This window comes from Anas platyrhynchos, chromosome 7, assembly GCF_047663525.1.
Source record: "Anas platyrhynchos isolate ZD024472 breed Pekin duck chromosome 7, IASCAAS_PekinDuck_T2T, whole genome shotgun sequence".
NCBI classification, from domain to species: Eukaryota; Metazoa; Chordata; class Aves; order Anseriformes; family Anatidae; genus Anas; species Anas platyrhynchos.
The window spans coordinates 36,450,012-36,471,965 of NC_092593.1; the positions used below are offsets into that span (position 1 = coordinate 36,450,012).

Sequence of the window (21,954 nt, forward strand, 5' to 3'; positions counted from 1 at the left end):
CAGCACTACACACAGAACTGATTCTTGGCAGTGCTCTCACACGGACAGAAAATATTTGCTCCTGACCAGCTGGAAGGACAAACACAGGGCATCCATTGGGTCTAATCCCAATGTGGGCATGTGCTGCATGGCCACGTTTTCCCAAGTCCTGTGACTTCCCCTAATAAAAGGCTCACAGTCTCGAAGCAAAGTCAGGCTAACTCTTAACCATTTGGCAGTAGCCTGACAGGATGGAAATTACTGCTCGGTCTAGAGAGCAAGCGATTATTTTGTTTTTTAATGACAACTGTGGATTCCAAGCTCAAACACCACAAACAGGAGCCCGTTGAACTGATCCATGTCCTGTACCGACACGTGGGGTTTTTTCGGATGGGAGCATTTTCCCTTTTAGAAGATCACCGATTCCTGCAGCTGGTGACTGAACTGGAACTGCCTGCCCCCAGCCCACCAGCCACCTTCCCCCAGACACTGCAGTCCGTAGAAGAGCCTTGCTGCAACTCTGGCCACCCTGAATTTTCTTCCCACACCCTTTCAGCTTCTCTGTTCTTTTCCATCCCTAGCGGCCCCCTGATCCTTCCTAAGCCTGTTTCCCCAGCCACGGATGGCCCCAGGACACCCTTCCCATCCCTTTCTCTGTCCGCTTTGGACTCTGCTGCTGTGAAGATTTATTTTGCAGCTGCAATGCTTGAGAGCAAAGTAAATCTTCATTCCGGGGGTGGCAAAAATTTGCCGTAGCCCATGTGCTGAAAAGCCTTGGGCTGGCTCTGCTGCCACATCTTGTTCTACTTAAGCCGCTGCTTTTAATAGACCCAAAATGTTTGTGTTACGAAAGACGTTTCCTTCTCCTCCAGCAGGACCGCGTGGGCTCGTCTGCTCGTTTCAGACATGCCCTCGCTGGGGGAGCCGCTGCCAAGGCTGCGTTGTGTGAGCTTGCGGGGCACCAGCGACACCGGGACGAGCAGACCACCCAGCTGGACATTTTCTCTTGGACTTTCATTTCTGTGGAAGCTCGGCTGGAACTCATTTAAAGGGGATTTGAAACTCCTCATCTGGCATCTCAGATGCCAGCTCCTGCCTTTACATACCTGGCTGAACGTGGGGCTTGGCAGCTGGCGTACGTCGCAGATTCGGGGGGTTGCAGAGTAACTGGTACCTTTGTGTGGGAGCTGGGAAGCTGGTGTGAGCAGAGCAGTGCTCCTTTACCTTACATCTTTCCTTCTGTCCCATTTCAGTGTTATCCACAGCCAGTGGCATTTCTTTCTCACCAGGTATCTCTTGGCAGAGATGTCAGATGCTGGCAAGATCCAGTATCTGCAAGATCTGGTTGAAGTTAAGGCACGGATCTCGAAGCCGCAGTAAAAGTTGTGGCTCTGTGATGCTGTTGGGTTGCCTGCAGAGGTTCTGCTGTGGATCTGTGTTTTGTAATACCCCCGTGAGATCTAAAGGGTGGTATACAATGAATATAAAGGACGTTGTCTCTGCAGTAGTGATTTACGGGACCACCGCTTCTCCCCCACCTCATCTCAACCCGTTTTGGTGGCAAACAAGGCTGGCTCGGTGGGAGAGCTCAGACCTGGCCCCCGGAGGTGCTCTGGGGTGAGCAGCCTGGCGGTTTGCTCTTAGCCCTTGCTCACCACGGTCAGCGTGGCTTGAAGCCTGACGTGCAGTGGGCTCATTTGTCCCCTTTGTGAAGGGGCACGGCCGCCTTCTTGATGCCACCACCACCACCTGAACCACCAGGCGGCCTCGCCAACGCATCGAGCTCAATCCCGCCCACAGCCCGCAGCTGGAAACAATCAATTAACACCTATTTTTTCCTCTACAGCATTGATTGTGCCAAGGTGTGAGCGCCCTGAGGGTCTCCTCCCTCAGATGTCCCCCTTCAGCCAGCTGTTCTTGGCCACCTGCCCCACGCCGGGCCGCGCGGCCGGGCTGAAGCGCAGCAGCTGGGCGATGAGGGCTCGGCAGGGCTCCGGCAGCGGGGGCTGCCCCTCCGGGTACAGCACCCCCTGCTTCTGCTGCTGGGGCATGCTGCGGATGTGCGTGTCGTTGAAGGGCATGTAGCCGGTCACCATCACGAAGAGCATCACCCCCAAGCTCCACACGTCGTACTTCTTGGCGTCGTAGGGGATGCCCAGCAGCACCTCGGGGGACGCGTAGGCTGCCGAGCCGCAGAAGGTGGTGCTCAGCTCCGGGAAGGTGCCGGCCTCCTTGCTGAACCCGAAATCGGTCAGCTTGGCCCGGCGGCCGTCGGCAGCCAGCAGCACGTTCTCGCACTTGAGGTCCCGGTGCACCAGGTTGCGGTCGTGCAGGTAGCGCACGGCCCCCACCACCTGGGCGAAGATGTCGCGGGCCTCGGGGACGCAGGGCAGCTTCCCCCGCTGCTGCACCAGCTCCAGCAGGTCGGTGGCCGCCGCCTCCATCACGATGTAGAGCTTGCCGTTGCACACCTCGATCAGCTCGAAGATGCGCACGATGTTGGGGTGCCGGATCCTGCGCAGGATGGAGAGCTCCCGCGGCAGGAACTTGTAGACGAAGGCCGGGGGGGCTCGGCGCCGGTCCACCACCTTGACGGCCAAGGGGACCTTGTACTTGCTGGAGGTGACCTCTTTCACCTTGGAGAAGCTGCCCTCGCCCAGGGTCTGGCCCAGCTTGTAGCCCAGCTCGCAGAGCAGCCTCTCGCCCGCGTCGGTTTTCGGCATGTCAAGCGATCCCGGCGGGCCTCACCACAGCGGGCCTTCTGCTCCAGGGCTCGAGGACTTCAACGCATGGCGCGTGGCACTCGGTGGCCTTCACTCTCCCCCCATGGCCCCACAGCTGCCACCGCGGGCCTCGGGGCTCACCCGGGCATTGTGATGGGGCGGAGAACTGTGGGGCACAGCCTTTGTGAGACGGGAGGCGTCTGCTGCTGCCCACCACGGCTGCCCTGGGCATGTCCATGCACACACGGGGAGGGCTCTCACTGCCAAATACGTATTATTTTATATATTTATTTACATAGGTGTTTTTAAAACCATTTTTCTCCTCTTCATTTGCGTTTTCAAGAGAATTATCCGATGATGAGCTGAAACGTTGCCTTTCTGGCTAGAAAAAGGAGCCCAGGACCACAAAACATCCGCAGTCCCGGATGCTGTTTTTAAGTTTTGAATATATATTTTGCTTAAATGGGTGCTAACGAGGGGTGAGACTCAACCAAAGGCTGAGAAAAGGCTTCTCGTGAGCCCAGCTTGTCAGCCTTGCGAGGTCACTTGAGATGAAAGCAGTGGAGCCGCGCACACACAGCTGCACACGTGCTGTGGGGCTGCTTTGCCCTGGCTCCCAGGGGCAGCGATCACGATGCTGAGTGTTATCTGCTGAATATAGAACTGAATGAATGAAATTGGGTATTTTTATAAGGGAAAATGCTTACACCGGGCCTTCCTTCCCTTCTTACTACCAGAACATCTCAGGAAAATTCAGCTGCCCGCGATCTGCTGGCCAGGAGGGCGTGTGTGTAGCTACAGGGGTCTGGCTGATGCTTGGTGTGGCTCCTGAAACAGGAGATGGAGCTCAAGCCATGTGCGTGTCCCCAAAGCTTGTAGATCAAATCCTTGTTTACGGGAAACCTCTTTGAAGCCCCCTGTAATAACAGGAGACGTTGTCTAAAGCGGGGTGGGAAAACTGAAGAGGCAATGAGTGATGCTGAAAGGGGAAGGGGTAATTTTGTGGCCAAGCTCGGCTGAGGGAGACAAATGCAGGCTCAGAAATGATTCAAGGAGTCCTCCCCTAACAGGGGGACGGGAGAGCGAGCCCAGGTGGGCACGGGGAAGCAGCAAGTCCTGCAGCAAATACTGCAGCAAACGCTCCCCCTCCTGTACGCTGCGGGCTAAGCCGGGAGGAGCTGGGCTGGTTTGCAGCCATGCAGGCGCTGCTGCCCGGCCCTCTTCTCAGCCTGCTCCGCAGCTCGCAGCACGGCCGGGGACTTTTGGGAAGGAGCTCCAGAGAAAGGCAGCCACAGGAACGAAGGAGGGGTTTCGTGTCTGCAGGATGCTGCCGGGCAGAGGAGGAGGAAAGACACTTGGGCTCCTTGTGCTGTGCTGTGCGTAGGTTACTGGGAAGTGGATTTTTGCCTTGTTAGCTGCTGGCTCAACGTTTATTGGTAGAAAAACATAAAATTCTCTTTTCCTTCCAATCCCTCCACAGCAGGTCCTGCTGCCCGTGGTACCCGGCTCACAGTGGCGCGTTTCAGACGGGTGCCTGAGAAGGAAGCTGAGCCCCTGGGCTTTCAGATGCTTATTTTCACGAAGATTTCCAAATTAACCTCGTGTGGGGCCTGAGCGCTCTGCAGGTACGCAGCGTGGAGCACCTCGCCTCGGAGGGCTCCAAATTCTGCCCCCAAAACGTTCCCACTCCTCGCAGGTGCAGGCCTGTGACCTGACCCGGCTGGGTACGGGCTGCAGGGCGTCCTGCTGGCAGGTTGGTTTTTTTTTTGCAGGTACCTTGGAGCTGCCTTACAACCCATGTCTTAGCACCAGAGGGAGCAAACAAAGGTGAGGCTGTCTTGTCCCAGCTGGGACGTAAGCAGTAAAGAACATTATTCTGTTGGCAGGTGCTTTCACTTCGCTACTGATGTTATTTGCCCCTCGCTTGCCAAGCTCTGTTTAGTGACCTATTTAAAGGTAATCAAGCTCTGGCCTGTTTGTGTCTGGGCAGTAGAAAAAATGGGGCAGATCCCATGAAAAGCGTGCTGGACACAAGCTGCCTTGGGAGCTGGAGTGCTGTTGCTGCCCTCAATCCTTCCCTGCAAAATCCAACTACCTGTGGGGTTATTTTAGGCGCTGCTATTAAGCCGACCTGGAAAATCGAAGGCACAGAAGCAAAAAGCAGCAAAGTGCAAAGCCTCACCTCCGAGTGCTTTGTGAAAGCCGTGCGTGTACAGCTGCAGCCTGGATTTGCCATGGTCTCACAGCTCCTCACCAGCAGCCTTAGCGAGGGAGAAAGCAGCACTGCAGGTAGAGTGCTGTGCATGGTAACACACTGCTTGTTCTTGCTTTCCTCTCATTTTGGGATTTGGTGTTTGCTTAAAATACTCTGGCTATGATTCCCCACAGCTGTTTGCCATCAGATCTTGCCCATATTGTGCTCGAACACAGGAAGTCTGTGAGGCTGGTTGCAAGGACTGGTAAGGGGTTCCCTAAAAATTCAGCAGAATGAGATAAATGCCGAACAGAAAACCCTACAGGCATTCATTTGGTTAACCAAGGTTGTTCAGACACCAAAGGGAAGTCAGGGTGGTGGTGCCACTTACGCAGCACCGCGTGGGTATCTGACGTGAAGATGCACTGTCAGGGCCCACCTTTGCCACCATCGTTGTCTCCTAGCGTGGTTATTTTGTCCCCCGATAGGATTAAAGCACCGCTATAATTATTTTGTGTGCTGCTTCAAATGTGCATCTCAGAATGCATTTCACAGCAAAGTAATGCGTTACGGTGGGGAGAGTAGCTGAGCAAAATCATACCTGCTAAGTAAGCTAATAAAGAGCATTAATAAGTCTGGATGTAATCAGAGACGTGTGGGATGGGAGGCTGGAAGTGACGAGCCCCAGAACTGCTGGACACAGCTGAACACAGCAAGTCCCCCTTGGGTAGGGGTTGGGAATGACGTTGGAGCTGTGTGGCGATGGGGTCAGGAGGGAAGTTTGGAAACGAGCAGCTTTTCTCCCTGCACGGAGTTAAAGCCACGTACAATTAAGTTAGAAAAGCAGGAAAGTGTGTTGTGGTTTGACTGTCCCGAATGAATGCCACTTAAATTTCTTCCTCACGCTGATTTACTTACCTGTCTGTGTAGAGCCTCATCAGAGAGCATTATGTATTCAGGAAGAGGATGAGTTGTCTGGCACGCTGTAATTAATTTTTGTCCAATTAAGGACTGCAGAACCTGGCCTGTAATTAGGCCGTGCCAGTCTGTGGTACACACACTTGGAAAGTGGCTGGTGAAGGGCCGTGGCTATGAGGCTGTGTTGCAGTGGTGTGGGAGCTGTCGGAGGCTGCTCTCAGGAGCTGCTCTGGACTCACGTCCTCAAACGCTCCCTGAAGGTGCCTGGAGAGTCAGCCCAGGGAGATGGGGCTGGTCTCAGGAGCAGCAGAGCGTGTCCTTGTGCAGGAGATCTTGCGTTGACTGAGCTGCTGGCTTGCTTGTGACTTTCCCGAAAAAGATTCCTGAAACAAATCGATGAAAAGCAGGAACGAGGCGTTCTCCTCGCTTCCCAGGCAGAGCTGGGGCGGAGGGACGATGGCAATGCTGTCCCCGTATGCTGACCAGACGGGTGGTGGGTGCCTGGGAGCCGTGAAGTACATATGCACAATGCCCTCTTGGGGGCAGGTGTTCATCAGAAATAGACCTTTATGGATTGCTGTGCTGCTGGTCTCATCCTCTGCTGCTCTCATTTTTTCGAGGAGCTAACACAGGCAGGCTAAATCGTGGATCTTCCTGCTGAACGCTGCCCTTGCTAAGAGACAGGTTAGAGTTTTGCCCTTGGGTTTTTAACTTAATTATTATTTTAGTATATCTTCTCACTCTGCTCCCGATCTGAACTCGAAATCTAAAATAATTCGAGGAGGGTGAGGAGCTCCCGAGTGAAGATGGCAGTCTGCCCTCAGAAATGAAACCCGCCTTCTTCAGACGCTTTCAGATGACTCGGCCCCAGCAAGAAACAAATTGTTTTAACAATAGATTTAATTAGCTGGTGTTTGTATTCCTGCACAGCACGCCGGAGTCCCAGCACACCTGCTGGCGGACCTGTCTCCAAGCCCTGACGTGCTCTGTGAAGGAGCGTGAGGAATGACTGAAGCGTTAAATAAGGACATCAGGAAGTGTGGCGGCTCCCCGCGGGCTGCTGGGAGCAGCTGGGGGAGGAAGGCAGTGCCATCCTTTGTGAAATGGTGAAAAGGAATTAAACAGGACTAAAATGCAACTTACAGCAAATACTGGGGAGGATCCTGAGCAGTGTGGCTTGTGGTGTCTTTTCTGTCCTTTTTTTTTTCCTCCCCTAGATATGGGTTACTTCACATTAGAAATAGTTTCCTTAAATGCCAGGCCTGAAAACTTGTCCTGGGCTCTGCTGCTCATTCATGTTTCTTGTGCTCTACTTCCCTCTTCCCGCGTCCTTCCCTCCCTGAGGATTACGCTGCCCCAAATCCAACCCAGTTACAGGGCAGTGGCCTTCAGACGTCAGCCGGCTACGGCAGGCAGCGTGTGGTCAGGGTGATTGTTTTGGAAGACAGAGCACGGGCAAATAAATCATGGTGTGAGGAGCACCCGGCTACGTGTAATCTCGAAATGCTAGGATAGATGTCCTTCTGGTTCCCTTCACTGTGTACCCTTTCATTAAGCTGGGAGGGGGAGAGAAATTGCTGTTTTTCTGAGTATACCTTGCTTTGTTGCCTCTCGGCATCTGAAGACTTCTTCCTTTCAGTGGTCAACTCCTGGCCTCTCCTATTCCTTTTCTGCTTTCCAAAAAAACACAAGGTAGGCAGCATCTTAGTGCTGCGCTCAGTTCTCCTCTTCTCCCTTGCATTCAGCCTGTACATGTATAAAGGAATTGGCTGTTTCTGTTTTGGTGTTTGGTGGCTCTGTTTCAAAGGGCAGCTTGTCTGCTTGCTGCTAATTGGACATTGCTCTCGGTTTGTTGTAAGTTTGGCAAGATTTAACTGCGTGGCTCAAGCTGTTCTGTGCCAAGCGGGACTACAGCTGAATATTTTTAGGAAAGGATCAGTATTTTAGGAAAGTATTATTTCTGTGGGCGAGGGAAGAGGAGCAAAGCCTATTATTTGGGAAGCTGCAGTATCTCTACAGGGCAAAGCCTCAGCCTCTGGAGAAATTAGAGCTTCTGGTAGGGGTATGGCTTGCTGAAAACCTGCTCAGTTTTGGCCAAATTTGGCCCAGCTGCTGCCCTGGAGGAAGCAGCTCAGGAGGCAGCCTGGGCAGCAGAACCTCCTCGTGTAGCAATGACACTAGGATGGTAATATCTCTTGTGTCTTTCTCAGAGCCGTTCCAGCATCCTGAATTCATGCAGGGGCATAGGAGGAGAGTAATGAGGCAAGGTTTGTCAGCAGCCATCACATGCAGAAATAAATAACTCCAAGCAATACAACTGTGTTCAGTCTGGGTCTGCTTGTGCTGGCCATACCTTGCATTTACATGGTGTCACAGGAAACTATTTTTAAACCTTAAAATTTAAATTAACACTTGGTCCTGCAGGCTAAATCTGTTACAAATGATAACGTTGCCACTGCAGTTTGTTTTGTAGCACCTCACGAAAGGCAGCTGATTGGAGTGATTTATTTTCATTCTTAGGGGGTAAAAAAATGCCTTCAAGCCTTTGTGACTTCCACAGGAAAAACAAACAAAGTGGTAGGCACATGGTACCTGCAGTCACGGGGACAGCTGAAAAACTCTCTTCACTTCTAATTCGATCTAATTCGAAAGTAACCACAGAGTTAGCTGCATAACATGGCCTACACGGTCTCTGTTTCTTCCTAGCATCACTCCCCGCACGTTCCTCACATTCCTAGGTGAGGTGCATAATTCCCTTGCAAACCTTAGAGCTCTGTTTTCTGAGATGGACTATTTCAGGGAGAGCTGCTGGGTCAGAAGTGCTCAGGAAAAAAAAAATAAATTTGTTCAGGAGATAGTGATTTCTTTTTTTTGTTTTTTTTTTTTTTTTTGTTTTTTTTTTCCCCCTGTCTTTTCCTACTAGGACAACACTCTTCGCTCATATAGTGAAGGGGGATTTTCCAGCTAGCTCCCTGTGTTTTCACCTTGGATATTCTTTTGTTGTCTCCTTACTGGCAGACAGCCTCTGGCTAAGGAGAAGCTGCTGTTTCTCCCCTCTGAAATTCCTCTTTAGCTCTCAATAGCAGCCGTATCTGATACATTAGTCCTGCTGGCTTGATTGTAATGTGCTGATCAGGTATTTTGGCCTCAGGCATGGGTAAAGGCCTCAGATTACAAAATCTTCAATCCTCCTGCTGCCAAAGTTTGTGGGTTCCCATGTTCCTGTGGCTGCCCTGTCAGGAGAGCTTGGCGAGCTGACACCAGCGCTTTTAGGTGGTGTTTGCTCCTTGTAACCCCTCTCCCCGCTCTGTTCCAGAAGAAGCTGCTTTTAGGCACTCTCACTTCATTTCTGTAGCTCACAAAATAGGCCACTCTGCCTAATTACACTTAATGCTGCTGTGTGCATAATTGCTGGTGTCCTAGCAGGAGCCAGGTGAAAGTGCGCTGCTGTGCTCCCTCCTCTCTTTCATTCAGGACCACATTCAGGGCAGCTGAATTTCCTGGCCCAATTCTACCCACATGTACAATTTGCAGTCTTTTCTGTGGAGAATTGAGGATCCTGCCCCATTAGTGCTTCCCTGTGTTAAACAGGGACAGATCCCAACACGCTGGGCTTCCTGAGGTAAATAAGGAAATACGAGCACCGTGTCCTTCAGGTTCTTGTTTCCTACATGTGCCCCATGTTGGGGCAGTGCCCTCAGGCTGCTCCTCGAGGCCCTGCTGCCTCAGATAGGCCTCAAAGGCCATTTTGCCTCCTGTGCTTCCTCACACAGGGTGTGTGCAGGCGTGTTGGCGTTTCCAGTCCTCCACGTGTCATGGAGGGAGGCTTCAGTTCCTCCAATGCTGTGGTGAAATCTTTTGGGGGAGCTTCATGGTGTGCGCTCCCAGTCTATGAGGTGGCTACGACCAGAGAGAGGGAGCTGGACTGAAAAGACCTCTCCTCTCTCCCAGCTTTGGCTGCAGGAACTGATGTCTGCATGGAGGTTGGAGGGCAGTGTCCTGTGGGTTTCCACCTCCACGCAGCCTGGCACACACAAAGCCACCGTAAGCTGCCTGTTGAGGGGCTGGTGAGAGCTCAGCTCTTCTCTGAAGACTTAGCAGCGAGCAGCTTCCTCGCTGAGGGCATTCTCGGTGTTTATAAGATGTGTTTATCTACCAAGTCCTTGCAGGAAGGGAGAGGAGGAGGGAAATCTAGGACAGGTAGGTAGCTTTAGCAAGCATCAACCTCTTGAACTGAGAACAAGTTCATCTTTCCTTATCTCTTGTTCTGAATCTCTGCACCTTCACCACTGACCTCTCTAACAGATCCCCGGGATGCCAAATAAACACTGGGTTGGGTTTAGTTTATTCTGCAGAACAACTACTTGCAAAATCAATGTGTTTTTTTTTTCTTTTTTTTTTTTTCTTTTCCTTACTTAAGCTAGAAATAGGTCAAGCAGCAAACCAGCATTTCTGAGGCACCCGTGAGTGACTCGTAGGTGTAGGTGGATTTCAGAGGTGGCCTCTCACTGAGGTTAATGTTGTCCTCCTGCCTAAATCCCCGCAACTTCCTTTTGATAGAAGAAGGAGGAAGTGAATTGTTTCTCACAGAGAAATGAAACCATTTACATTTCCTTGAACAAAGGCAGTAGGTTTTTCAATAGAAAATATACTTAGTACACCCTCCTTTGATGCACTAAACTCATTAAATGAAGCTTTGCTTCTTCGTCTGTCTGGCTCGTGCTCGGAGCCCTACCCCTCCACAAAGACCACCACCTTTCCTGCAAGCTACAGCAGGTGACCACCTTAGTGGAAGTAAATTAAGGAACCTGCATTATATGAAGTTACTTTGGATCACACATGGGGTTGTCAGCTCTCTTTTAAGTCACAGGAAAGTTAATTTGGTCACAGCGAGACAGCAATATTCACAGTACTCCAGGTCCCAATTTTCCTGTTCAGTAAGTTTGTCCCACTTAATTTCCCTTGGAAAAATCCCTGCCTCAGTGGCTGGTTTTATTTTCTGCAGATCTTTCAGATCTTTGCTTGATTGTGGTTTTACTTTTTCTTTTTCTTTTTTTTTTGTTTTTCTTTTAAATTTTTGCAGATCCCCATATCTGCCTTTCAGAAACAAAAGGGTCGTCAGTGTACCACCAAATGCACGCTGTTCTGAGATCTTCACTAAGAGAGGCTGTGCTGGACTTGATATGTTGGGGATGTTTCAGCAGCATTTTCCCTGACAGAGGCTATAATAAAGTGCTGCAAGGCTTTCACAAGCCGTCACTGCCACGGAAAAATAGAGGTCTTTGTTTTCATGTACACCATGTGCCGCGCTGAGTGTGAAATCAACCTTTGAGAAAGCGCACAGAGCACAAAGGTGACGGTCCACACATCACTCGCTATTGCTCTTAATTGCTAGGGCAGCAGAGGAAGAGTAATTAGACACGTGTGGTATTCTATTTCCCATTTATATTGCAACTTTTCGTATTGAACTGGCTTCTCTGGAAGGCTTAGCTCTTGGAGCTGAAACCTGGGAGAAACCAGGCTGCTGCCACTGATGTGCGTGGGCTCAGGAATGCTGAAATGTTCTTCTCTTTGTTTCCTACGAGTGGTCAAGTCAAATATCAGAAGTAACTTGTGGGCTTTCTCCAGCCAAGGTCATAGGAAAGCTTTTATTTATTTATTTTTAAAATAACTCCATCAGCTTGTTTTGGAAAATGCAAATGGGAAACCTGCTCTATCGCAGCATCTAAATGGGAGCCACTCACAGAGGAAAGCAAAGAAAGGCAGAGGTGGGAAATGGTATTGCAGAGCTTTCACGGCTCGGGCATGGCTCTGTATCTCCGGGGTCTCTCAGCAGCGTAACTGCTGCAGCAAGCCTGGCAGAGTCATTTCCTCATCAGCCTCCTCACTAGGTCCTGGGAAGAGCTCAGAAGACCCTGCTCAGATGCCACCTATTGTGCTCATGTTTTTCTCTCCTTCTGCCTTAAGGTCTCTTTTAACATCTCCTTGTTGATTGCTGCATCCTCTTTCCCTCTTGCATCCTAATACACACAAAACCTCCCTCCAATTCAGACAATGCTCAGCTAGGCTGAGCTTCCTGCTGTGTGACCTTGTCACTTGTCCTCTTTCTGAATTCCTGCATGACCAAGGTCACCCTTCTCTTCACTTTCAGGGTCTTTCATGGGTCAATTCATAGGAGTCTTGCTCCTATGTGTTCTCCTGTGATTTGGCATTGTCCTCTCCTATTCCTCCACAGTATCTCTGTTGTTTTTTTTATATATATATATATATTTTCTACTTGTGGTACCTGCTGTACTACTCTGTCCTTTGCATACTTCTGTAGCAGTCTCTTAACAGCTTCAACCACCCGGAAATGTCTGTGGCCTTTCTCAGACAGGGCAGTTGTTTGTATCTTCAACGCTTTCAGGGATTTGGAACCAGCATTGAAGTAGAAGCCAGCCTGGGTAAAATTAATAATAAAAATAATAATAATAATAAAAAGTAAAACAAACAACAACTTGTATTTTTGCAAGCTGAACTGATTTACGGACTTGTGCAGCTGCATTCAAATCTGGAAGCTTGGAAAATCCTTGTTCTGCCTAGGAGCTGGAAATACAGGATGCCTCGTGGTGGAGCGTCTTCAAAACTGGTTTGATTTGTGAACAGGTCTGACATTTATCCGGACTGAACTGCTTCACCCAGATGTAATGCTTTTGGAACTCCCTTTTTGGAACCCCCTTCTGTTTTCTTTCCTCCCTGTGTGCTGTCTGGACCCCAGATCCTGTGACATCTTACCTGCACCTCTGTCTTGGGGCTTTCTGTCAGTGGTGAGGGTGCTCTGAAATACCTACTGCTATGCAGAGCCCAGCAGTTACACCTGATTGACCGGAGCTGTCCTTGCACAGAACCCATTGTGGTGGGTTAGCTTTAGCTCAGGAAGAAAACAAGTGTGCTCGTTGTGGATCCCAAACACTTGGTGGGGTCAGTCTAATATCACTGTCTTTTTATGGAACCTGTAGGCTGACTTTGCAAGGAAAATATGCAAAGAAAAGAGCTTTTACCCACTTGTATTGCTAATGATGGTTATTATGGCAGGCACAAGGAACAGGCAACCTGGAATGACATCCCATTGTGATGCACAGTGCGTGAACACAAAGCATTACACCGTCCTTGCTTTATATTACAGTCTAATTACAGCCTGTCATAGTCAACAAACCATTTTTCCCCTAAGAAATAGGAACCACACATACTGTGTGTTACACAGGCGAAAAAGATGCTGTGAGAACTGTGGAAAAAACACAACGACCCAGAATTCTCATTTATGATGAAGTTTCATTGGTATGTATAATTTATCTGGTCATTAAAGGATAGTTTTTCCCATGCTGACCTCCAGGATTTTAATGAAAGGTAGCTGTGGACTGGCAACCTCCTTCACACTCCTACTTAAAGATGTTAGGCTATCATAAATAATTGTCTGAACAGTTTTGATTTTTCTTTTTCCCCTGAAATGAGAGATTTAAACAAAACAAAAAAAAAAAAAGTTTGTACCACATTTCCTACCTACTTAATGTTTATTTTGGAGGTGCAGTCCAGCATTTGTGAGCAATGTGTTTGACCCCAAAGGAATGATTTAAGGTGCTGGATTGCCATGATTTGATAGGTTGCACCACTTCAGCAGAGCCACGAAATGAGACCGAGTTGCTGCTAGCTTGATATTTGTGTGAGTGCTTTCATTCGTACTGTGTGTCCTGGTCTTCTGGGTGGATGGGGGGAAGAACAAAAGATGCTGTTTGTTTTGTGAGCCTAGGGCATGAAGGAAGAGTCTGACAACAAAGCTTTGATACCAGTGGAGTGGCTGGGGACAGAGGGAAGGGAATGGGCAAATATTAGCAAGGAGGTGTGTAAGGGGATGCTCTGAAATGCTAAGGTTTTGTGCAAGTTTGTAAGCTCAATCAACCACAAACGCTTGGGGTAGTCTGGGGAAAGGCAGACGGGGGCTCCCACCCTCTGCTGCACCCCCCCCCAGAAACGTTTGTGCTGTTGTGGTTCCAGGTTTCTCTCCTCTCCTTGCTGAGTAAATGCTGTTAGCTCGTTACGTTGTGCCTGAGCTGGCTTTTAATTCATTGCTCACCGAAGGGAGAAGAGGAAGTTGAGGTATCATTTTTAAGAATTGGCTGCTGGTTTTTAGAAAAAAAAAGTATTTTCAAGGCAGTAATCATTTTATATAGAGATAAATCGTGCTAAGCAACATTAAAAGGAAGGCAATATTTAATGTGAAAGCACAACCTCTGCAGAAAACAAAGATATTACGATACTACAGAAGGAAATGATGGTGGCTCTAGATCAGCATCTTTCCTGTGTGACCCCCGTGCCAGCTGAGATGCAGAAGCCCTTCGCTGCGAATAACCAGGTAAACTGAAGCTCGCCAAGAAGGTTATGTAGAGGTGACCATGGAGGAAAAATGACTGCATCTTTTTGGATTAGCAGTGTAAAATGGCAGCTGATGAGCACGCAGCTCGCACAACCACAGCATTCAGCACACACGTGTAGAAGGTTTAAGTGCTAATTACTCTTCCACTGAGGGAAAAGAAAAAAAAAAAAAAAAAGGTGGTTGTTCTGGGTGGCCTTTAAAAGGAATTGAGGAGCTGCTAGGAAGTGATGGCTGTAAGTCACATCTGATTCAGCGTTAGTGTCACTTGGAAGGAATGCTGGAGAACATCCTCTCCAAGGACAGCTTAGAAAGAGCTGGAATTAATCTCTTGAAGAAGGTCAGGAAGGCATGGAGGTAGGCTAGCTGTTGGGAAAACTGTCTTGGAAGTGAGCTCAGGCAAGTGTATTTAACTATTTCCAGTCACCGCTTAACAGTAAATGACCCCGAGGGTGCTGACAAGTCTGGCTTGAAGGGCCCCACACTTTCGATGACGGAATAAAAGTTTATTTCACTTCTTTTGAACTGTGATGGAAGCTTCTTCCCAGCACCTGTGAATGGACTTGTGTTACTTTCATTGCCATTGAAATTCTGACAGGCTTTGTCTGTGAGTAATTAACATTGCCCCGATATCTACGGTATTTCCTCTCCTGAATTTAGGAAATGCTGTAGTGCTGTTAATTAGGCAACAAGAGAAAATTATGCAGGTGTTAGAGGCAACCTAAAGGAGCTTTTTTTTTCCAACTTAAATATTTTCCTTACAGCTTAGCCATTTGGCTTGGTTGTTTCCATGATCCAGAAGCTTTGCTGTGGGTGCTGAGGGTATGATGTGGAGGCTATGACTGATTTGGTCACTTGAGGGCTGTCGTCACCCTTGGGTCAACAAAACAGTTCAGAAGCATTTTCTGAGGGTGAGCTGGTGGTGAATGGGGTGAAAATCATCCACCCAGAAGGTCAAGAGGGTGGCTCATGCTCAGCAGCATCTCTCCAGAAGCAGCGTGTACGAGTGCTCGGCCTCCTAACTGCATGAGGCTGACACCGCTGGTGGGCCCGTGGAAACAGGCCCGTGCCTCAGGGCCTGGTCCTGCTGCCTGGTGGACACCCAGCTCTGGCTGGATCCTCTGAGGAGCAGGACAGACATCCAGCATCCAGGGGGAAACAGCCAGCCTGGCTTCATGGCTGCGTCTTCATGGCTGGCTGATCTGAGGAGCAGGCCAGAGGCTGGGGTCGCTGGCCCACCGCCTGGTCTCTCTGAGGCCTCTGGAGTCCTACCGCACCTTGTGGGGGTGGCACCAAGGTTTTCCCGAGCCACCCCAATGTCTGCTCTCTGTGTCTGGGTGTTGGATGGATGAAGGCTGCTTAATGCCACCGTGTGAAAGCCTAATGCTTTCCTTGTGCCGTCGCTGCTTGGCCTGGCGAGCTTATTTCCTGAGGTACTTTTACAGCAGTGATGAGGCTGTGCGTAAACGGCTGCTGGGCTTTCTCTTAGAGGTGAAATAACAAAGCTACCGACCAAGAAAGAACTTGATGGGGAGAGAAATGATTGATCTTTAATAATATTTAATTGTTTCTACGTGGTATTTCCCTGCTTGTTCCTGGAGCTCAGCCACAGGCTCTCCAGCACGCACAGCTGTCCAAAGACAACTGATAAAGAAAACCAGGTGGAGATATTTTTTTATTATTATTATTTTTTCCCCTTCCTTTGTCTTGTTTTTTTTTTTTTGAGCAGCACGGCAAGGTGACCTGGCACTTCGCTGCAGGTGGCTGTGCGCCCGGGCAGCCTGTGGGCGCCAAGCTCTGTGCCTCAGGTATCGCTTCCTGAAATCAGCAGCGGCTTCCTTTGTTTTCTCTCTCTCTGTTGCAGCCGCTTATAACTGCTGCAGCAAAACGGGCATCTGGCACAGGGCTGGCGAGGCTTCGGTGTGCCTGCTAGGGTTTGTGTGGAGCAGCAGGCCCTGAGCACGGTTTTCCAGATGTTTCCATACTCAGACTTGAATGTGTTCTCAGAAATGCAGACAAACACACGCTTATCTCTCTGCTGGCACTTTGGAGATGTATGTCCAAAGGCATCAGACGAGAGCTGCTGTAGGTTCCTCGTCTGCCTTTGAGGTGAAGCCGCCTCTGCTGCTGGGGTTCTCCTGTAAGGCAGCACTAGCGCAGCAGTCGATGGCTGTGTTCTGCTATTTATGCATGGGGAAAGACGTTTTCTGTCACAACATAACTGTGAATCTCCTTCCGAGAAGCCAGTGAAGCAAATCCTACGCAAACAGTGTTTCCTGTTATTTTTGACATTCCACGTTTCAGTGTTTTTAAGGTAGAAGCAATGCATTTCTGCAAGGCCTTCACAAGCACAGGGCAGCTCCTACCAGGGCTGGTGTTTCCCCGTGTGTTCCTGTGCATGGAGTTAGGAGCGAAGCTGAGGTGCAGGGTAGGCTGCAGTGGTGAGACAGCCCCCTCTGCCTGCTGCGAGGCAGCGGCAGCCCCGAGGAGCCTCTGCGCCTCCTTGCACAAGTGCTGCTGCCTCCAGCTCCTCGCAGAGCTTCCAGGGGGCTGAAGGGACTCCAGAGCTGAGCAACGCATTGCTTCAGTGCCATACATACTCTTTTTGTAGTGTCCGTGTATGCGTAGCAGGCAATCATCGAATTAAGAGGCCACCTGTGGTTTAAGGAGATTATTCAACCTGGATACCTTCCATCTCCCCTCCTATGGGAATGGGAAGGCCTAAGAGGAAAGGATATCATCTACAGCAAGCTGTGAAGGGCATCTGATGTGGATTATTGGCCGCAGTGCATGGAAAAGGGGTTGAGAGGTCCCCAGAGCCATGGGACCTGGTGTAGGCTGCATTGAATTTCCCCGCTGCCCTGTAATTATGGATCTGCATCAGCTCTGTGATGTGACACCGCTAACGTGAGCCCAAATCTACGTAAATGATCCAATGTCCTGGTTAGGTGCAGGGGGAGGGAGGCAGAGAATAAATGTTTTGGGTGTCTTTAGGAGCAGCTTTGGAAATAGAAAGTTCTCTGCTCTCACCGAGCAGAACAGGAGTTAAAATTCAAATCTGCTTAATAATAAAAATGATTAATACTGAGACATCATTCTAGTGCCTTGTGATAGAAAAAAATAATTAGCTTATAGCAAACAAATGGAAGATCATGGATGATTAAAATTATAATTAAAGCATGAGACTGACACGAGCATCACAGACATCTCTGCAGACTATTTGAACAGTACATTAAACAAAGTCAATCATTCCTTCATAATAATGGCATTTACAGTAACACAATGGGAATGCAAGGCACTTCCATGCAGACAGGCTTGTCTCTTAAAGTATATTTTCAGCATTAACACCCAGAAAGTAAAGATCTGGTCTGTGCTGAAAAAATGGCCATTGCTACAGTTCAATTTTTCAGTTTCCAGGCTTTTAGTATAATAAGCAGCAGCAAAGAAACTGAAAATGAGGGAAGTCATTGAACAATTGTTTAAAGAGAGGATTTGCTATAGAGAGTTTGAGGCAGGAGGATTTTGATTATGTTACTGTACCAGATAAAATGAAGCCGGGGGGAACGGTGATAATAAACTTCTATAATCCACCAAAAAAAAAAAAAATAAAGATAAGGTGTTGGAATATTAATTGCAAATTCAGGCAAAGTTTTCCTATTTGTGGTCATTATGAGTTGCATTCTTTGGATCTAATTGAAGCAAAAATATATGACAAGATATAGCTGTTCCAGTGCACAGCAGGAGAGGAAAAACCTGAGGATTTCCCTTGCTCTCAAGGGCTAAACTCCCTTCTGATGGGATGACTATTTTTTTTGAGAAATAAGAGGCTTTGCAATAGGGTTACAGACGTGCTGGTAGTCCCAGGAACTTTAAAAGATACTTGGAAAGAACAAGGAGTGCCCTGCCACGCTCTGTGAGATGGTGTGGTGACAACCAGGTGCTTTATTTCCATTTTCTCTTTTAAGGATAAACAGGGGATGCTTAAAGATAGGAAAACTGAGAGGAGATAAACTGATCAAAGCAATGTTTGGAATTTGTGTAAAGCCTTGCTGCAAAATGCCACTGTATCAAAGAGATCCATACCGTGCAGGAGAGATTTACAAGGGAAGCTCTTAGCCCATGTGATTGAGCTGTATCAACCCCGTGGCACGACTGCCTCCTCTCCAGTAGGTTTAGGAATTGCATTTTCAGTTTGGTGTTTCTCTGGAATAGCACATTGCTTTGGGTTGCTTGTTTTGTTCCAAGCACTTGGTGCCGTTTCCTTACAATTTTGGCACATTGGTCGTGCTTTGCTCTCCTCTGAGAGCCTCCTCTGAGCAGCAGCTTCTAAAATAAGTACCAGTGCCCTCTGAGGCTGATTTGGACAGAGGGAACCACAGGTACTTCGATGCCCTTGGAAACCTGAGCTGCTGAATTTGGGGCGTATGAAGTACTGCTTTGGGCCAGGCTCTGATTTTCGTTACACCAGTGGCACGTTGAGATGGTGGCCCAAGCTACGGCAGCAGGAACAGCCCAGGAGCTGGTGACATCTTGGCCACATCTCCAGGCACATTGATCAGAAAATGTTAAAAAAAAAAAAAACACAACTAATAGGCCCTTTGCCTTGCATGCAAAGTTATCCAAAAAATCCTGAGCAACACAGGAGGTACACTTAGGAATGCTGGTACCTCCAGTGACTGTTTTGCTTGTACCTTCAGATGGCAATGCTGCCTTGGGAGGGGAAAAAAGAAAAAAAAGACTGTGGAATCCAGTTGTTTTTGATGTCCTTGAAATCTTCTATTTGGAAGTTTTAAAGGCTAAAGCAATGGAAAAAAAATAGATATGGTGCTATACACAGAAAATGGGGAAGAGAGCGTAAGAGTGCTGCTTGAAGAGAGTTGTTCTCTGTAGAATAGCAGTGAAAGAAAATAGAAGCAGGAGGAATCTGCAATTAAGATAGCGTAAGGAAGCAAATATTTGAGGAACCAGTAAATCAATGAGATAAGGGCAGAATAAATGTAATTCAAAGCCCGGTGTCTTGTTGTAGTGTGTTGCAAACATCAGAGTGCAGGGCTGCATTTGATGATGGACAATGCAGTGTGAAGCTGGAAAGAGGCAGTAGCTTTCTTTAAAGCTCACCGAAAGATAAATAAATCACAGAGGTTATTGTATCATTCTGTCAGCGGGGTTTTTAATAAGTTGGCACAATTATTTTAAGGCGTGAGCAAACTCTAAGAAATAGCTGCCCCCAAGGGCTGTTCTTTTCTCAAAAAACGTATTGGTGGCGAAAGTCGAATAGAGCCATAAATATAATAGGATGGGAAACTATGTGCTGAGGAAAAGGAGTTTGGGATTCTGTTCGAAGGGCCCTGTGCAGAGAAGCAGGTCCCCAGGGAAGACTTTCACGGAGGCAGAAATCCCAGGGCGACGCATGGCAGTGACAATGGAGTGCGTGGCACGAAGCCGTGCCTCGGGAAATTTCTGCCAAACACCTGAGTTTCACGGTGTTAGAAACAGGCTGAGGGCAGTCTCTGTGGGTGATCAGTGCTGGGATGCGAGGTGCTAAGTCCCACTTCCATACCTGAGAGTAAGCTGAGAAAGCTTTCACGGGTGAGCATTTAATGCTCATCGTGCCACTGCAACCTGCTGCTGCGTCTGGGGTGAATAAAGGCTCTGTCACTTCATTTTCAGGCCAATTCTGGTGATTCAGAAGAGGTTTTCCCAAATGCTAACTCACTGAATAAGGACTGGAGGATTGGAAGCATCGAGAGCATCCCTACCAGAAATGTGAGTACCAAGGAAGGGGTTTTAAAGTAGTTTGGTGAAGGAAAAAGAGCATTTATTTCTTCTAGGGAAAGTAAATACAAAGCAGTGTCCAAAGTAAAGATATATAAATGTCTGGAAGGCCAAGCTGTCACTCCTAGATTTGAAAGGAACGGGTAAGTGAAGAGTAAATTAAATGTACAGCTTAAAATAATGCGAGGGATGGAGGAGCATGCCAAGTGAGTGCAGTCTAGTTCTGTGCTGCAGAGGGCACTCCATGTACCTTCTTCACAGGGCACACACGAGTAAGTAACGAGTAACACGAGTAACTAGAGTGAGCTATTGTGGATATCACAAATAAAAACACCCTTTTCAGCTCTTGTTTTTCTGTTTTTTGGAAAAGAAACCTGTGCTTACACTGACACTGTCCTGTTGGTGCTGCATGCAGCCACCGATGGTCTTAGAGGGGACATAGTGAAGATATTGTTGACATCTATGAAATGTCAAGTCCATAGTAACGCTGAAATATAATAGACATTGAAATATAACACTGAAATATAATGTAATAGGTCAGCAAGACCACTTTTTTTGGGGAAAACCAGTCCTTTTCTGATCAGAAGCCGTGTCCTCCAGCACTCATTTTGAACACATCACCTGCTCAGCAGCTTTGTGTTTGTGTTACAACAGGGATAGGAAGCTCAGGAGAAACTCTGGGTGCTGTGTGTCACTGGTGTCGCCTGGGAAACGTTCAGTGGTGATGAGACACTGCAAACTTGTGCTTGCGAGCTGATTTCAGCTAACCTCTGTGAGCTCTTGTCTGGAAGAAAGAGGCTTTGTGATGGGGGCCGTGGTGTTTCCTGATGAAGCCAGGAGCACCACGGCACGGGGTCAGAGTCATCCAGGTGACTGCAGGGCTCAAGATGTTCTGACAAGCAGCACTGACCTAGAAACACATTTCTGTTATCCCACTGCTTGTCTGTGCTGTTTGCGAGATGCGATCAATACACGGTCTGCCAACAAACCGCACTCCAGCGCTCTGCAGGCTTCCTGCACCGGAGACTGTGTGCGTGCTTGATGCTAGAGGGATCCTCTCAGATGAGGACAGATCTTTCTTGCTTTACTATTATAATTTAAGATTTATTGGAGGCGTAAATATTTTTAAGTTGTTTGTGTTTTGTTCTTTTTTCACCCTATATGTGGTAGTGAATGTCTCTGGATTTATTTCTCTTTCCAGCCCACAAAGAGAGTATGACCAGTTTTTTTTTTGTTTTGTTTTGTTTTTTTTTTTTTTGTATTTTGCATGCCTATACTTTGAAGGCACAGCAATATGTGTACATTAAGAATGCTCCTTGTAATATGTCTGAGTCCATCAATACAAGTGTAAACGCGAATCCCAGCTGCTGTTACAGATGCCCTGTTAGCCATGCTCTTTCCCCCAGTGCTGTTGCATGACTTTGGTGTTCCTCTCTTCTTGAGGCTTGGATACAACTAACAATTTCATCGATCCTGCTGTCAAATGTCTTGCTTCAGGTGTTGAACAATTGGGTCCAGATCTCCAAAATCTGGCCACGTGCGTTTTCTGAGACAGATGCATCCTTTTTACTCGTTGATCCTGCTAGCACATATCAAATTGTTCTTGTTAGTGAGACAGTTTCTTCATTTAAATACTACTTTTAAAGTTGCCGTCATCCCTAAATAATAAATCTGTGGTAATGCTGGGTTGTGCGAATGCCTAGGTGTTACAGAAGAAAGAAATGACCACCTAAGTAACTGCAGAGCAGAAGATACAACGTGTTTATAAGCTGAAAGAAGCCAGAGGCCATAATGTCTGCAGAAGAGGACAGTTTTAGCTGAGTTGATGCCCTGAACATGAGTGGTTCACTCATTTGTTCAAACGCTTCAGCTTCCTACCACTGGCCTGCTATATTTTCAGCTAAGGCATTCCCAATCTGCAGATGTAGCAGTAAGCAAACTTGCAGCAGCGTGAGAAA

General features: G+C 48.2%; 1 protein-coding gene and 1 long non-coding RNA gene across 6 annotated transcripts in view; one reads left to right on the forward strand and one right to left on the reverse strand.

Annotated features, from left to right (window-relative positions):
* The window catches only part of LOC106018973 (uncharacterized), a 31,996-nt gene that overhangs the window by 2,708 nt on the left and 7,334 nt on the right, over positions 1-21,954 (forward strand). For 2 of the 5 annotated variants that reach the window (XR_011810496.1, XR_011810495.1), the window contains 4 exons: positions 4,183-4,327; positions 4,475-4,529; positions 4,815-4,991; positions 19,892-19,987. This is a non-coding gene — a long non-coding RNA (uncharacterized lncRNA). Of the gene's footprint in view, positions 1-3,575; positions 4,083-4,182; positions 4,328-4,474; positions 4,530-4,667; positions 4,992-19,891; positions 19,988-21,954 lie in introns of those variants that run through there. The other 3 variants (XR_011810498.1, XR_011810497.1, XR_003498554.3) reach the window with 3 other exon arrangements.
* Positions 263-2,871, reverse strand: TSSK6 (testis specific serine kinase 6). Its single transcript, XM_038182391.2, has one exon. It carries the CDS (start codon positions 2,700-2,702, stop codon positions 1,869-1,871), a length of 834 nt encoding a protein of 277 aa, XP_038038319.1. The 5' UTR covers positions 2,703-2,871; the 3' UTR covers positions 263-1,868.